Source organism: Orcinus orca, chromosome 8 (assembly GCF_937001465.1).
Source record: "Orcinus orca chromosome 8, mOrcOrc1.1, whole genome shotgun sequence".
NCBI lineage: Eukaryota > Metazoa > Chordata > Mammalia > Artiodactyla > Delphinidae > Orcinus > Orcinus orca.
The window spans coordinates 26,731,810-26,750,064 of NC_064566.1; the positions used below are offsets into that span (position 1 = coordinate 26,731,810).

General features: G+C 34.5%; 2 protein-coding genes across 6 annotated transcripts in view; one reads left to right on the top strand and one right to left on the bottom strand.

Moving 5' to 3' along the window:
- Positions 1-10,350, top strand: part of IMMP1L (inner mitochondrial membrane peptidase subunit 1) — a 74,723-nt gene extending 64,373 nt beyond the window's left edge. For all 4 annotated transcript variants that reach the window (XM_004263957.4, XM_033409830.2, XM_049714240.1 and 1 more), the window contains 2 exons: positions 9,201-9,311; positions 10,186-10,350. In XM_004263957.4, the coding sequence (XP_004264005.1) occupies positions 9,201-9,311; positions 10,186-10,254 (180 nt within the window). In that variant the 3' untranslated portion in view covers positions 10,255-10,350. The remainder of the gene's footprint in view (positions 1-9,200; positions 9,312-10,185) is intronic.
- Positions 10,261-18,255, bottom strand: part of DNAJC24 (DnaJ heat shock protein family (Hsp40) member C24) — a 61,888-nt gene continuing 53,893 nt past the window's right edge. For both annotated transcript variants that reach the window (XM_004263956.4, XM_033409834.2), the window contains exons 4-5: positions 15,266-15,334; positions 10,261-11,604 (exon numbers count right to left, since the gene is read on the bottom strand). In XM_004263956.4, coding sequence (XP_004264004.1) covers positions 11,474-11,604; positions 15,266-15,334 — 200 coding nt within the window. In that variant the 3' untranslated portion in view covers positions 10,261-11,473. The remainder of the gene's footprint in view (positions 11,605-15,265; positions 15,335-18,255) is intronic.

Consider the following 18,255-nt stretch of genomic DNA (forward strand, 5'->3'; position numbering starts at 1 on the left):
ACTATTTTAGACTTTTTCTGAGAACATGAGAAAACTCATTATTTACATATTTACCGCCATTTTCTACTACTCTTTCAGATACCTGTGTTTCATTAAGTTAGGCTCATCTTTTGGAATATGAGAACCAGAGTGTACATCAGGCTATATTAAAATGAGAGTACAGACAGTCTTGAAATGAGAATATAAGGAACTGCTCTTAAATACTAATCCAAAAACAGCAGGTAACCTTGTTACAAATAGAACAAAAAAGAAGTCAGAGACCAAATAATCCATTGTCCTAGGAAAAAAAAATCTGTAGGATTGAGATGTTAGTATTAGATCGCTGGGATGGAAAGGCCTATTTACTAGCTTCAATCCCAACACTTTTTCCCCTTCCTCTGCCTTCTGACAAGTTGGTAGACGGTCCTGAAGAAGTAAATACTCCATAAGGAAGTGCTTAGGCATTTGATATTTAATAAACATTGCTTGAAAAAGATGCCTGTTAAAAGAATAAAAATGTTAGTCTTTGCTACATTTGGATGATTTGGTCTTAAAAACTGAATTTCATTAAATCACTTGGCATAATTAATATGGCATCTATTCACAATTAATGTACATTTTTAATTATACTGGATTTAATTCAAAGTCTTGGCTAGTACCAGAACTATATAATCGAATACAATGTAAAAGAAAAAGACCAAAAACATAACTGAAGTGAAATTGCAAAGCACAGTTCACTTTGCAGAGAACTGGATAGACTGCATAAGAAACCAGGAACAAAGAAAGCCCGGCAGGCATCATTCATCCAGCAGCTGGAGCAACTGTTAATAACAATAGTGAGTGCTTACTGGGTGCCAGGAGCCTTATGTGTTATTTGGTTTTCAGAATGTTTCTGTAAGGCATTCATTAGTCCCAGTTTTTTAGATGAGGTTTAAATAACCTCTCCAAGGTGTTTAACTAGTAAGTGACAGAGCTACAATTTGAACTCAGAACTATGACTCTGTGGACTGTAACTTTAACCACCATACTAACAACCCATCAGAAATTCCTGTTCAGGCTGGATGGAGGTATTGAGTACTTAAGGAGAAGATGAAGGAGCTTAGCTTGCTTGCAATAGCTATGAGAATGAGCAAGTCAAGTCTTAGCCTAAGCTCTAAACCCACGCAGCAGGGAGATGCTCAGTAATAAAAGAGAACCTTTAGTTAAAAGCATCCCTCATCACACACACCCTCACCACAACGCTGTAGGTGTAGCTTACTAGAACTCTGGTGTAAATTCCTCTTTAATGATAATTGGCTATGAACCTAAAGTGGCACCATTTTTAAGTAGGGAAAGGCAATAACAGTCCCCGGGAATGATGTGGGATAGGTTAGTAATAAGTCAGAATTTAAATGGGAAGAAAAGAAGCAGGACTGCATAGAGATAGTATTTACTGAAATAATAACTGTGTTAACTGTTCCTTGCCTGGTCGTTATAAATGTTAATCCCTTTGTCATGCATCTAGCCTTTGGGAGCATCTCCCTTATGACTCCAGATATTCTACTCAGGGAGACAAATGTAGGCAAAAAGTTCTGGCAAGAAGAATGTCAGTAAAAATAGAGTATTAGTGAGACTGTTGCTTGAGTTTTGCTTTCAAAGTTACCCATAACTGACGCTTGAGACAGCCCCATTTTACAAAATTAAAGATTAATAATGTTTTCTCAGCTTTGTGTTCTTAAAAACCTTTCTACATGATTTTCTCTCGGGATTTAATGCTTCACTTTTTGACATATACATCTTTATCTATAGTTTTGTTGGTGTATATAGGAAGATAAACTCCAACAATTATTTACTGCCATTGCAGGAGTCATACAAAATACTGGGCATTATGAAGTTCTTTTAGGACTATATAATTAATAAATGATCTCATTTTGCAAGTATTCTCTCCAGTAGTTTGTGTGCATAGCATCTTACCATGACTATGTTTTGGTTATATAAGCCATGATTAAGCAGAATATGCATTAACCACATAATGGTATACTAATTTGACTCGACTCTGCTTACCTGAAAGATAGTAACATAAATAACAATTATTTGGGTATTGTTAAACTAAAATGACATGTCATGAATGTACATTCATCATATGGACTTTTTTCCTGGGCAGGGAAATTATGCATTTTATATTTTACATTCATCATTCTGTGAGACACAAGACAAAATCTTTAAAATACATGTGGAAAATGAAATACTTTACAGTGTTGTTGATATACCACTTCCATTTGCTTTTGCCAAAAAAAAAAAAAAAAAACCCACAAAAAACAAAACAAAAAAGCCCAAGTCTTTATCTGATTGCTTTCCTAAGGTGTGTATGCCTCTCCTTTTCCTATATATTTCAGGAAAAGGAAAAAATAGTCATGTCAGAAAAGGATTCCAAAAACTTTGCCCTCTCCTATTACCTTTATGATTTTTGTTTGTTTCTTTAATAATTATTATTTCCTTTACATTCAGTCATTTTAGAAGAACCATTAAGGAGGCATGAGCAATAATAGGGCCAGTGCATACCCTGCCTTTGCTGATTATACATTTTAAAATATCTGGCAAACAAATAGTTAAAAATCAGTCTGTTATTAGGATTTTCTGTTTTTTGAAACTTTTGAAAGGTCAAACATACAAATATCTTACTCTTCAGTCAGAACTTTTTCTTAATTAGATAATCTTTGCTTAATCAAATAAGTGAGTTTGATTAGTTTAGTAAATGTGTTATTTGATATTGTGGACTCTTTCATCAGATTTCACTTAAATCAAGAAAGGTAACACCTGTGGGTTGGTTCCCAAAAGCTGCTTTTGTTAAATGGACACCCGCAGGCCATGAGGCAATTACGTTTGTTGCTTGTACTATAAAGGAGGCACTTAACTAGGCTTCAGCAAGTATGGCTGAGAACTAGAGGCTTGATTCTTTTGTCCTGCCCTGAGATTAGGTTTTATCATAGCTCAGGAAGTAAACCTCTGACGTAGAAAGGAAAAACCAAGAATGATTTAAGGGTTCTTTTAATGCTTTAAAAGTTATTCCTAAAGCTAGTTATATCTGAGACCCTGGGAAAATTCAGATTTGAGCAAAAGTAAACATTTCTAGGTGGCATTCATTGTAAACATATATTCATACATTCTTATTCAGTCTCATGCATTCATTCAAGTTGGCATGGCGTATTTCCAAAAATACAAAGATGAAAAGTAATTAACTCTTTTTAAAAGTTTTGGTTATGAGAAGTAATGAACAAAGACAAGGAATTAGGACTTCCATTTTGGGGCATTTTTATTATAATTTTTTAAAGTGTTTATTTGAGTTCTTTTCTACTTTAATTGGAAAGTTATAACAGCTTTTTAAAAATACATTTTAAAAATATATTTTAATCTATTTTATTATAATATTGCTATAGAATTGTTTTATCTGGTTTGAATTTTGAATTTAGTGATAACCAGTAAGTTGATCCAACAGACAATAACTGTGTTTTGAGTTAGAAAGGAAATTTTTGTTTTGTTCCTTGCTTTACTCCACTCCACTCACCTGACCAGAAAGGTCAGGTTTTAAGTTTTGGACCCATACCAAAAATGTGTTGTACTTTATATTTATTTAAATAAATGAGTTCTTAGCTAGACTAATATTTTAGTTATCCCGAGGTCTGGTGACAGTGCTGTAATTGCAGTCATTTACTTGTACTGTACAAAGCAGCAGAGCCTGCTATACGGATTGGAAGTTAGGTCACTCTCTTACCACATTACCACAGACAAAAAAAAAAAATTTTTTAATTCAATAAAGCTCTTCCTAACCTGCATTGTGATGGACAATGTTCCATTTTTAAAAAGTACAAGTACTATTGAAAGGGCTAGTCATATTAAGACACACATGTATGTGTATGTGCATATATATATATTTTTAAATTATTTAATACATACTGGTCACAAAAATGTAAATTTTGAAATACATAAAACAAAATTTTGTGTTTTTTTAAAAAAGTAATTATACTTAAGTAAGCCCTGTAACTTATTTTTTTCACTGACTGTATTCATGTCAGTCTATTAGCTGTCTACTATTCTGTAAATAAACTCTGTTTAACATCTGCCTACTGACGAATATTTATACTGTCACCAATTTTGAGATACAAGCAATACCATACTGAACTTATCTGCTTATACATAATTGCATGCTGAGTTTGGCGAATCTTTTCTAGAGATTCTGATAGGGAAAGGGTAAAATGAGGACACACAGGGCATGCCACTGAAGGGGATGCAAGGCAGAGATGCCAAAGGCACACTTTACTTACATCAAGAACTTTAGTTCTCACCAAAAGGATTTTCTTCATACTGTTATGAGGTATGCTAAAAAATAAGACTTTAAATATTAGATACTTTGAACATCTGGCAATTATGGAGTAACTGCGGCTGAACTTGCCCTCCTGCCATAAAGAACTAGAAAACTGGACAAACTATGTGAAACAGTTTTCAGACAATGCGCAGCAGGCAGTACAAGACGGATTCCTGAGAGCAGGGAAACAAACAAGGCAAGCCTTATACTTTCCCTAACTTCTGCCTTAAAGCAGTTTTCAGAAGGTGCGAGGAGGAAAATTCAAACAAAGGACAGTGGTCTTGCTGAGTTGAAGAGACAGAGATTAGGGTATAGGGAAGTTTAAGTGGTTGGAATTTATGCATCAAACCACTGGGCAGAAAAGAGCTACAGAATGATCTCCAGCAATCTATGTAGAGTATTCTCTTGGTTTTGGGGCTGAACACTAAACTGTGCCTGCTTATGGTGAAAGTTAGAGACTGAGCACCAAACAGCTATTGGCAGCAGCCAAGCAATTCCCAGAGCTCACACAGGGCTGAGTCATTTGAGTTCTGACCAGCCACAGTGGACAGATCTCATTAAATATCTAGAGCATTCCGTAGAGACCCTGGAATATCATGCCTTAGGAGTGGGCTAGACTAACCCTTACAGTGTGAGAGAGACCTAACGCTTAAAAACAAGGCTTGACAGGAATAAGCTGTTCCACAGCTAACTTAACCACCTTCCAAAAACCAAACAGACCTCTTCAACATTCAGTGCTCTCTAAAAAGAGAACAAAATCCACTCAACAAATGAATGTTCAGCTCAATAACAAATTATTAGATATGTGAAGAAGTAGGAAAATGTAACCCACAACTAGAAGAAAAACAGATCCAGAAATGAGACATAATGGAATTAACAGTCATGTGCTCTAAAACACCAATTATAAATATTTTCAGGGATCTAGAGGATGAACATAATGAGGGAGAAATGGTAAATATAAAAAAGAACCAAGTGAAATTTCTAGAGCCTAAAAATATATCGTCTTTACAGCAGATTAAAAATTGCAAAAGAAAAGATCCCAGACTGGGAAGAAGTATTTGCAATACCTGTCAAAGGACCTGTACTCAAGATACATAAAGGGCTCTTAAAATGAATAAGAATAATCCATTTTTAAAATGGGCAAAATATTTAAATAGACATTTCACAAAAGATACACTAATAGGTACAAGAAAAAATACTTATCAGAGAAATGCAAATGAAAACCACAATGTGACACCAATAGCCTACTAGAATGGCAAAAATTTTTTTAATTGAAAATACCAAGGTTGTGAAGCAACAGAAACACTCATACATTGCTGTTGGGAGTGTAAAATGGTATAATTACTTTGGAAAAGTTTAAGATTAAGCGTACACTTATGACCCAGAAATTCTACCCCTCCATATTTACTGAAAAGAAACAGACTTATACATGAACGTTCATAGTGCTTTATTTGTAACAGCCCAAAATTGCAGACAACACAAACATCCATCAACAGGTTCATGGAAAGAAATTGTGATTTACAATGGGATATACTCAGCAGTAAAAAGCAATGAATGACTGATACATACAACATGTATTAATCGTTTAAAAACTGCTGAACAAAAGCCTGACACAAAATACTATGTACTGTGCAATCTCACTTATATGAACTTTAGTAAAACTAGTCTCTAGTAAACAGGAAACAGATCACTAGTTGCCTGGGACGAGGTGTAGGGGTGGGAGGTGGACTGGAAAAGGAGGGAACTTTTGGGCATAGTAGTAATGTTCTACATCTTGATTGTGGTTGGCGGTTACACGGGAATGCACATTTTTCAAAACTAGTGTCGAAACAAAATGAGCACGTTTTACTGTAAAGTATACCTCTAAAATTGATTTTAAAGTGTACACCCTTACCCCATATCAAAAATAAGTACGTGTTTCAAAAGTGGAGTAACTGTAAACATAATGAATTTTTTACTGGGAAAATGAGTGACAGAGAGGTAGATCAGCAAAGGTGACTGCTTTGATTTTAAGACTCACACTCGGAGGTTTTCCCATTTATAGAGAAGCTCTTATTAAAGGTACCATCAGTGATGAGGTTGTTTCCTTGTGTCTGTACTTTATATCAAACATTGAAGTCTTAAGATGTAAAGGTTATTCCTTTGCTATGAATGGATGCATGGGTATTAGCATATATGGGCTTCAGGTAAGTAAGAGGTAGCATGTTCCATATTTGAACCTACTTCTGTTAAATGTCAGTAACTGTACTTCACAGGTTGTTTTAAGGATCAAATGTGTGTGTGTGTTTAAATTAAAATGACCAGAAAAGTATGTATAAACACTAGTTTGTGTTACTATTCCTCCCTTTTGTTCCACCCCTTGTAGTCAAGGACTAGGTGTGAACAGCCTGGGTCACACTCCTCCAAAGGTTTCTGGTGGTATGTTCTGGGTCTCTCTTAGCAGATTCCTTTCTGTTCTTGTTAACTTTACTATACCAGAGATAATACTTCATCACTGTATTTATCTAAACTTGGAAGAAACTTAGGTCGTAACTGCCACAAAAGTGATTGTGCTTTACAAGAATTTCTACTTAACTAATACTAATCACCAACAAATATTTGAGTTCCAACATTGGTTTAGGTGTTGTAAAGATTTAAGATCATGACATGATTATTGTCTGTTGGCTTTTTCAGTCATAAAATAGTAGACATACACAAAAGCCAAGCATGTAAGAGGATGTTATGTTCCAGAGCCCCATGTAGGGCAGACTTTAAGTGTTTTAAACAATCTAGAGTATTTGGTATGTGCAGGCAACATAGGGAAAAGCTTCATGGAGAAAGGAAATGTACATTGGATCAATCGGACAGGCAAAAAAAGATCTTGCTGGATCGTTAGTATCTTTATTCGTTTTTTTATTTTTGTTCTCCTTTGCTTTTATTGGTGTCCCTAACTTTATAATTGTATTTAACTATTCGTATATGTTACCTATTTTTAGAACTCAGGAACAAACAGATATTAAGGAAAAACTATGGAAATTTAGACACCCAAGATGTTCACATTGTAGTTTCTCCCAAGGCACTACTTCAGAATATATTTAATGACTTATTTTACCTTTTCCAAATACACTATTTTGTTCTTCTTTTCATCTGTAACCTGAGATGTACTCATTTTTCTATTTGAGCAGCCTTATGCTTCACTACATATAAATCTACTTATTATATAGGTAGGAATGAACCTTGCTATTAGCCCTAGAACCTACAACTAGTTCCACTAGTAGAAGTTAATGATCTTACAATATCTGATATTCTTTCAAAAAACTTTATCCTTACTCTACAAATAGATTTAACATTTAAGTGTATCTAAATGAAAATAAGTAACTTGATTCATTTTTGGCTAATATTTCTACATGATATAAGACATTCCAAAATTATATATTTCAAAATTATATAATCTCTAAATAAAGTGTAATTCAAATTTTACATGCTTGTATAAATTTATTTTTCCAAAAGGTAATTCAGGGGTGATGGGGGGGAGAATGAATAGGCAGATCACAGAGGATTTGGGGGGCAGTGAAAATACTGTGTATGGTACTGTGATGTGGATACATGTCATACATTTGTCCAAATTCATAGAATGTACACCACCAAGAGTGAACCCTAAGGTAGACCATGGGACTTCGCGTGATGATGATGTCAGTGTAACAGACATGCCACTCTAGTGGGGATGTAATGGGGAGGCCGTGCATGAGTGGGGGCAGGAGGTATATGGGAGATCTCTGTACCTTCCTCTCAGCTGTGCTGTGAACCTAAAACTGCTCTAAAAGTCGTTTTTAAAAATGTTGTGACATTTTAAAAAACTGGTCATTTCTTATTAAACCTAATATGAATATTTTTCTTCACATAAGGTTCCCAAGTAATAATCAGTCAAAAGAATAGTGAAAGTTAATTCCTTTCCATAGATCATTTTGGTCTGGTCAATAATTCAACTTTCTTGGGTAACAAAACCTATAAAAAAGAAACTTTAAAATGCAATTGTTACTGAAGAGTAATTTTTAAAGTTTATATTGAACAGACATTAACGGGCAAATATCTCATATCACAGTGGGCATTTTTGTAAGTAATGTGTTCTGTTCTAAATATACTTAGGATTGTCACTGAGTAAAAATTTAAATTTATGTTATATCCCAGTTAATAACAAGACATATAGAAGATGGGATCTTTTCATTTAGTAGAAGGTCACCATCATTAATTTTACAACTGATGATTTTATAATAGGTCCTTCTAGTTCTTGATGGTCATTATTGAAGTATAATGCATTGAAGATATGGCCTGTACAAAGGCAGAACAAGGATCTTAATTAGAATTCTGACAAGCCCACTCCAATAAAATGATGAGATTATTTGTAATTGATGTCACAATCAATTACCATTTAGTTCATCATGAGCATTCTAATAGGTCTGGCCTTGCTATTGGCCCCAGGATGTTGCTGAGTGAGTGGCTGCCCTGCTTATGCTGTTATTGAGACAGGAGGGCACATTTTCAGTCAGCATCCTAATGACCTCTTTTGAAGTCTATTAAATTAATGACCCTGTCACACTGTTTTGATCTCTTATAACCTCAGTTTGGGGTTTGCATAACAAATTAATGTTTGGGAACCATATGGCAAAAAAGATAGGTCTTTTTAAAAGTTGAAATATTAATACTACTTATTAATATTTAGTAAAAGTTATTTTATTATGCAAGAAATAACAGCAAAAATGCAAATTATAGGGTTTGAATGTATTTTATAAAAGAGAACTTTAGGACATTTCTCCCTACCTCCAAAAGACATGATTTTTTATTTATAGTACCCAGATTTGTTTTTCTTTTTTAAAGGGGCTGCTTTCTTCTATAATTCTAGGTGCCAACAGGTCATGTGTGGTTAGAAGGTGATAATCTACAGAATTCTACAGATTCCAGGTACTATGGACCTGTTCCATATGGACTAATAAGAGGACGTATCTTCTTTAAGGTACTACTGTTTTCTGCTTAAAATGCAGGCTTGCTTCTCTGAGCTGGGAAAAAAAACAAAACCAAAAAAAAAAGTTCCTTTCAGAAGAACTGAAATCTTTAGGCTGTCAGTGGATGTAAAACTGTTGCAATGACTACTACACTTTATGAACATGTTGGCCTTCATAGCTATAAACATTACCATTCCCCCATTATGACAGGTAATTGAGAATAATTTTTGTTTGAAAAATAAAGTTCAGATTAGTTGTAGCATAAGAAGCTTTTAATTTGACTCTCCAAAAATTTACTTTTCTCTCATACAACTTTTCCAACCATATTCATACCCAGGGCGTATATTAATATGCATTTGCAGAAGAGCAATCTAGCAACTAGCTGGAATGCAGGGATATCCCAGTTAAGTATAGTGAGTAATGCACTTATCATGGTTGTAGTAAAGGTAATAGTAAAGATTATTGTTTTCACTGGCTTTTCCTTTTTGCCACAAGCAGTCAGGAGAAAAACAGACATGAGTGTTTGGGGCTGTTGGATAATTTACAGGATTTTTTACACTTAAGCAGATGTTATATTCAAGTACGTAGGTTTACAGTTAACTCTGACGATAGTGAAAGAAAAAACAAACATATACACACTACACACGTATTATTTTCTAGTATAATGTTTGAATGTTCCAAACTTTAGAGGTTAAATACATACACATACAGGTTTACTTTCTACAGTCTTATTTTGAAGTAGAAAATTTGTTCTTGATTGATGAATAAGGAGAAAGCATTTAATTATACGGCATAGAGAAAAGGATGAATGAAAAAAAGAAGGGAATGTGATGATGCTATAATATCACTTTACTAATTGTCTTCAATCACATTTTGATTTTACAGATTTGGCCTCTGAGTGATTTTGGATTTCTACGTGACAGCCCTAATGGCCACAGATTCTCTGATGATTAGCAAGCATTTATTCTTTTGATTTGATTATTGTCTTCTGCTAAAGTGAATTTATTGTCACTGAAACCATGTACTTACTAATAAACTATTTGCTATTCAGTTTGAGTTATTTTTAATTGTTAAATGTAAAGAATAAGCAACACCCACTCTTGCAAGCTATATTTGTTCAAAATATATGGATAAAAGTGTAATCCAAAATAAGTCGTCTAAATTCTGATACGAAAATATTTTTAGGGAAAACCTGGAACAACCTCACTTTCAAATTTTTGGTTGTACAGGTATAAGGAAAGTAATTTACTCCTCTTGAATATGCCTCATACTTTAGCTACATTTACAAGGCAGAGTACTAACTAGTCTTATAAGTCCACACCAACAATAAACCAAGAGTCTGACCTAATAAAAAGCTAAGTCACATGCTTGGCTTACTCGTTTGAAATTAAGGAAGAATGTTTCAGTGATCCTATAAAGGATTCCTTAAAATTTTTTAAATGAGTTCTGACTCATACGGTCCATAGAATATTAAATATATAGAAAAATAAAAGCTTTACTATAATCAATAATAACACATTAAAAAAGTCCACTTCATCATACCAGCAACGCAGTGGCCACGGTTTTCTGACTCCAAGGCTCTCCTCCTTTCTCCGGTTGCCATTTCACTTTACTAACTTTGAAATAACTCATGAATATCCATAGCCTTCATCATGGGAGAGCTAGGCTCACATGTTATTCACGAAGATTCTAACTTAATTCTAATGACCTGAGATTTGAAATAGTTGTACAAAAGGCCTATAACTTTAGCAGCTAGAAATATGTTACTTCAAAAACTTAGCAACTATAAAGGATTATGATGATACTGTGACCCATTAAAAGATGAGACACACTTATATGAAGAAAGGAAAATTCTTATATTTTGTACCAAGGAGAAAATGCACCAATAATAAACTTCTCAGATGGGAATTCACTAAATATAATTTTTAATTCAAGCCCCCTTTCTTAGCGATCTGTAAATATAAAATGTAAATACATATGAATAATGAAATTAATTTTCTATTAATCTAGGTGGACTTCGACAGTCTTATATTTTTTTCTGCAAATAATAGAGCTGACAAAAAAGAATCCTTTTTTTTAATCAGCTTTATACATTTGCCTGAATGGACAAAGGTGGAGTAGATTTTCCTCCATGTGTCTGAATACACTAAAGAATTCCACTTAGTGAACAATCTCAGCGATAATGAAGGAGTTCTATAACTAGTGAACACATATCACAAGAAATCAGCGTCACTTCTTCTGCTTCATCCTTGGAAACACTGTATTTTCCACCACATCGACAACTCAGAGAAAAAGAATCATCATCTGCAAAGAAAACAAAATGCTTACATGTAACTACTTTGTTAATACCTTTTTAAAAAATGCAGCTATTCCACAGAAACTGCAAAAGAAAAAAGATCAGTCAATATAAAATATATTTAAATGAGAACTTGAAAAGATTTCTCATATAGGGGCAGTGTTTCTAAAAATTATCTACTAAAAAATCTTTATCTGTGGAGGAAATGTATTGAGGGTATGAAACAATAGACCAAAGATCCTGTAGGGGAGAGCAGATGCTCAGAAGTGACCAATGAAATTTATTTGAAGTCTTCTGTTTTCTTAAGATTCATGTAAATTTTACATTCTTCTGAACAATGTGGTTGTCAAAATATTACTGTGAAGGAAGAAGAGAAACAGCCCTACCTGTCTTATTGTTAAGGAGCATGCCTTTGCCAGTAGTATATCCTTTCAGAGAAAACCGCTGACTTGACTGTTTATCAGGTTCAGCATTTGAATCCTGTCTGTTCGGGTATCACACTATTTCAAGAATCCTGACTTAAATGTATAGACATATACTGTGGTGTCCTTTCTGTGGGGGCTATGTGTGTGTACCTGTTTGTTTGGTGTTTACAAATGATTTAGGAACCAAAAGGACAATCACTGAAAGATGCCCAAAGGAGGCAATATGGTGCAACGTTCTGCCTACAAATGGGGGAAATTTTATGTTTCATCTTCCTAGGAAGTTGAAATACTTTGTCTTTTAGCTGAAAGAATCTCTGATCCACTGGTTATTCCATTTTACTGTCACTGAGGAGTGACTGTCAAAGAAAAGTAATTACTGATCTCATTATTTTACTACTGTCATAAAAAAAATTAGAGATAAATGAACTAAATCTCTAAAGATATAATTTCTTACAATCAAATATCTTCATTCAATTCTCAAACTTCATTTTTTAACACTTAGATCTCATCATATGCCATGAAAAGAAGAAAAAGAAAAGAAAAAGAAAAAATATTCAACTGCCTTGGATTTGTTCTCTAATCAACTTTGGTCTTGGAAAAACAAGCAATTAAATAAGCCAGCTTTACATGTTTATTTTATCAGTAAGGAAAACATTAATTCACAATCCTGCTTTTCATTTTTCACCACAATGTCTTTTTTCTCTATAAAGAAAAATAACTTAATCTTGAATTTTAAAACACTAACATCTTCCCTATCTGAGCCAACATATATGTGTAATAGAGCATGCTTTCAAAGTGAACTATTTTATTATTAAATTGTCTAAAAATACATATTCTAACCATTGGTTTTCTGGAGCTAAATCTCCCTCTTGTTTTTTCACCACCTCAGTGAACACTGAGAAACAATGTGAGGTGACATGTGCTTGGTAAATGATGCAGAGGCCACCATGGGCTACTGTGGAGTTTTGTCATAGATGATTCCAAATGTTAATGCTCACTAAAACGCACATATTTTTAAATTTCTTCTTAAATTATTCTACTATCACTTAAAGTGATATCTTCACAGAAATCATAATTTTAAATACACTGAATGAAGACAAAACAACCAAGCTGTATAAGAGACTAACTGTAAGGGGAATGGCTAACTTCAGTCTCTCAATAGTTCTTCAGGTATGCCTTTTAAGCATAGTAAAATGCATCATTTCCTACTGTTCCTGGACCCAGAAGCTGATAATTTGGCTATGTTTATCATGTAGGATTTCATCCACTTTTCCCCTATTCTGGATCTTCACCTTCCAAGGTTATTCTGAAAGCGCCCATGAAGGAATCATCAAATGCTTTTGCTAGTCCAGTTGATCACACTTTTTATGTACTTTCATCTGCCAAGGCTGCTCTTTGCAATCGCACAGAACAATTCCAAATTGCAAATTCAACTGCAAAACTCACATGACCAGTTTTTAAACATTCCTGCAAAAATAATAGCTTCATGTAGCTGTTACTCACTATTTTCTCTCATAAGGATAAGGACTATTTCTATCTTTACAGTGATAAAAAACCCTTAATTTAAATAAGTATCTAAGAACATCCTATACTTTTAAGATGAACTGTAGCTGCTTATAACTGATTCATTGGCTGTAGCTGGGATGTTTCTTTATCGTCTTCACTGTCAAGTTTACTTTAGGGAGTACCAAGGACAATAACATTTATGATGATTCTTGATTTCATGTTGTATATGTCTTTCAGTGTCTTGGCATTTTCACTTGTTATCAAAAAGCCCATATATTTGCTGACTGAACAGATGCTTGAACCACACTAATCCACAGTCTTAATTTAAAATAAAATCTTAAATTGATTATATTTTTAAAATTTTACTAAAGAAGTAAAAATTACAAAAACCAGTTTTCACTGTTTTACTATTATCAGGAATTATTAGTAACAAAACATATTAGTCATATCAACTACAACAAGAAGAACTAATTTGTCCAATAAGAGATGGACACACACACACATATGCTGGTTGATAAGCTGGCAATACTGTATTTTCAAAAAATATTATTTAGCTGGGCAAGTCTCCCTGATAAACATGTTCTAATCTATCCCCTTCACAAAGTAGCAGTGAAATCAGTGTCACTAGTGTATTCTATTTTCACAGCAGTAGCTCTTCCTGTTTACTCTGATGAAACTATCATGAACCCCGGGAGCCCCAGTTACACAAAATCTCAGTTTTCCAATCATTCACTGCAAATAAGAATTTCTACTCCAGGATTTCATTTGGCAGTTTAGGAGCAGAGTGGCTCATAGGCAAAAACATGATTCCCCTTCTAAGTCAATATAGCTTTGTGACCCAACTTCCTAAGAGCACTAAGCTAAGAATTTGCCTTTAAAAAATATTCCAGTAAACTTGGTTTCGGAAAGGACAGGCTGTTTATCTTCTACTTATCCACACTTACTAATAAATTTTTATAAACACCCAGGGAATCTGTACCCCAGGCTGAATAATACAGTTATAGGACTGAGAATATATAAAATTCTAGAAAACAGTAAGACTTCTTCATTTGCCCAGAGAAACATGGAATTGTTGTATTCATGGCTTCCATTTTTAAAAAAAGGAACTTAATAAAACCTAACCAGAGCAATTCACAGAACTAATCTGAAGAATGGAAAATTAAGTTAGATTTAAGTTTTTAAATTCTATTAATAGGAAAGGGGAAAAAGAGACGACTTCATGGTAGGTAAAAGGGAGTGACAGATTTTTCTTTTCCACTTAAGACACAATCAAAAAAGGAGGTTAAACATCAAGCTCCAAGTAGAAGAGTATAACATGTATAACATTAAAATCCTTGCTCTGACAATTTATCATTCCATATAAAGAAACAAAAATAAACAAATATTCTAATAGGAATTCATCTTAAGTGTCAACATAGGATGGAAAAAATTATCTCCTTTGACTATATTCCCTGTTATACAGATGGAGAGAAAACAAAAAATCAAAGTAGTTTAAAAAAGAAAACCATATGAAATCTTAAGTACCTAACATCTAATTAGGATAGGAAAATAACTGGAAATGAGTCACATAAGTGGACATCAATAATTGAAGTTTAGAATGAAACAAAAAGATTCCAAACAAAAACACCCACATATATATAGAAAGCCAAGCTGTTATTTCTGAACATCCTATGTTTTTCTTATAGGAGGTCCCTAATATTTTTCCTGATTGTAATCAAGAGAAAAAAATAATTCCAACCTTCATTCCAAGACATTTCTTCAAGATATACTCGAGCATCTACTGGTCCCATATTTCTTAGATCATCTTCTGTAAAATACAGAATGAGACACTTAATTTTGATACTTAAATCATAACCATGAAGAATGCTAAGAAGGCAAGTCCAGCCTGGTCACTACAATTCTAATTATATAAAAACTTAGCTTACTACATTTGTGACTAAGAAAGACAGTGTGGAGTCAAGTAAAAAATAACTATATTTGAACCTCAGTTATAATATTTTACTAGCTTTTTAACCTTATGTATATCAAATTATCTACTTTAGAAGGGTCACTCTGGACTGAATTATGTCCTACCTCCCAAATTCTTATGTTGAAGCCCTAACTCCCAACATACTGTATTTGGAAATAAGCCTTTTAGAAGGTAATTAAGGTTAAATGAGGTCATAAGAGTGGGGTCCTAATCTGATAGAATTGATGGCCTTACAAGAGGACGAAGAGAGAGGTCTCTCCCCACTCACATGCACGGAGGAAAGTATCATATGAAGACACAGCAAGAAAGTGGTCCTTTGCAAGCCAGAAAGAGACCTGACCAGGATCCTCATCAACTTGCACCTCAATCTTGGATTTTTCAGCCTCCAGCACTGTGAGAAATAAATTTCTGTTGTTTAAACCACCCAGTCTATGGCATTTTGTTATGGCAGACGGAGCAAACTAATACAGGGGTGTTCTTCCAATCAACTGAGATCAGGCTAAAAGTGCCTTAAAGAATAAGGCTCTAACCAAATTTAAGGGGGCTTTTAGTCATCTGATTTTTAATTCCTCACAACAGAGTAATAGGTAACTTAAAGGAATAATTATTTTAAAATATTTTTAATAGCCACGCAACACAACCTTTCTGTGTTGATGTTCCACTGCTGTTTCCTGGGCCAAAGTTTTCCCTACGGAGGGAAGGTCCAAAGAAACCGGGAATGCCACCTAAATTTAGTAGGAATATGGTCTAGGTAGTATAAGCATGCACTCTTACTTAAAGCAAGTGTACTGTAGGACAAAGAAAGCAACTGTATATGAGAATCACTTGTCTTTGTTTTTAAAGGCACGCTGTACTTCCTGTATGCTTGTATTGTTCTTCTAGAAGTCAATGCTTAAAAGAAACTACTAAAATCCACCCCCCACCCCAATGAAATTTTCTTTAGCTGTCTCACTAGTCTCTTGTTCACTTGCTGAGAATGCTTCCCTTTGTTCCGTTGTGTGAATGCCTGCGATTTAATTATATTTAATAACTGCCTGTTCAAAATTTATTGGTGAGTTACACAATTTTAAAATAGATGAAAAGATTATACAATATTTTGAACTCACCATGCTTTTCTATTAAGGTATGTCAAATATTATATCACTTCATATTTACTGGGTACTAAGTCTATTAAACTGTTCTAAAACCCAAAGATAAAGACTTCTGAGAAGTGGTCAGGGGTGGTTCTTCAATCTCTGTGTGTCCACTGAATAGCCTATGCAAAGTGTATCAGTACGCGAGGTAGTTTCTGAACAAAACAATTTAATTTCCACATTCTATATAAAGTTTACTTGGTTATAGGTTATTCAGTATTCCAAATTAAAAAAAATTCTATCTAAAAGTCTCATGGACTTTTATCACATGTTTCAATTTCTTACTCAGAAGGACCAAGATAATCTGCTTGAATGCAGAAATGAAACACTGTTTTAGAATTGAAGAATGGGGGTAATTGGCACTTAATAGAGCTTGGTTAGGGGAAATACATTCCAGGGTATCTTACAGATATCTTAAGTAATTTTGAAATCAGAGCAAATCAGACAAGGCAGAGGTAATGACAAGATGAATAAACCTTAATCTAACCTATCTTGGACACCTGTAATACATTAATTGTTAAAAAAGACAACCCATTCATAAGTATCCATTATGCCATGTTTATTTTAAAATAATTAATGAGAAATAACTGGCAAATATAACTGCCAAGCAAGTCAGGTTTGTATTGTTCTGCTTCTCTACTAGGAAGCTATTGTTATTCTCCCTAGTTACTATTTCATGTGGAACCCTTTCTATTATTCCACCTACTCCAAAAAGTGGCTTTTACATTTTTATTATTTTTTTCCTCTTTCTGTACAGGAACTTCATTGTAGCTAACTACTTCTTAGCTGAAAGATCAGTTTAGACCATATCTCATGGTAAAAGGGAAAGAAAACAGAACATAAAAATGGTTAGTACTTTACCCAAGGTCAGAGTTAAAAGGAGTATATTAAAATTTCTCCTGTTCTGTGCCTATCTAAACATCTACATATTGACCTGATTATTCAATACTATATGCACACAGTCCAAGTTTTGTGGGGATTCTGGTTTTAAAAGTCAGTATCTGGGCTTCCCTGGTGGCGCAGTGGTTGAGAGTCCGCCTGCCGATGCAAGGGACACGGGTTCGTGCCCCGGTCCAGGAGGATCCCACGTGCCGCGGAGCGGCTGGGCCCGTGAGCCATGGCCGCTGAGCCTGCGCGTCCGGAGCCCATGCTCCGCAACGGGAGAGGCCACAGTGGTGATAGGGCCGCGTACCGGATAAAAAAAAAAAAGTCAGTATCTGACACAAGAGTGAACACAGGCTTCCCCTGCTATCTGAAAGTAGAGCTTTCCTATGAAACCTTTTGTAAGGCAAAATAGGTAAAGCAAAGAAGAAATTACCTCAAGACATATCTTGCTAACGGATGCACAAAATAATTCAAGATAAAGCACAGATGCTCACAGACACAGTTCAAAGCTATGGTGGCTTGATGCTGAATGTAGGTCCCAGGGAGAGAGGTTGGCAGTGCCACTCTGGCCGCTTGGGGCTCTCCGCAAAGCAAATGCTGAACACTGTTTTCACTTTTCACCTCTTTTCATAAAGGTGAACATCCACTTAGGATTTCTTTCCATTAAGTGAAAGCAGGTACTAATGTAGGTCTTTCATGAAAGCGAAGTGGAGTGAAGCAAATGTTTGAAAAGCGGAGGAC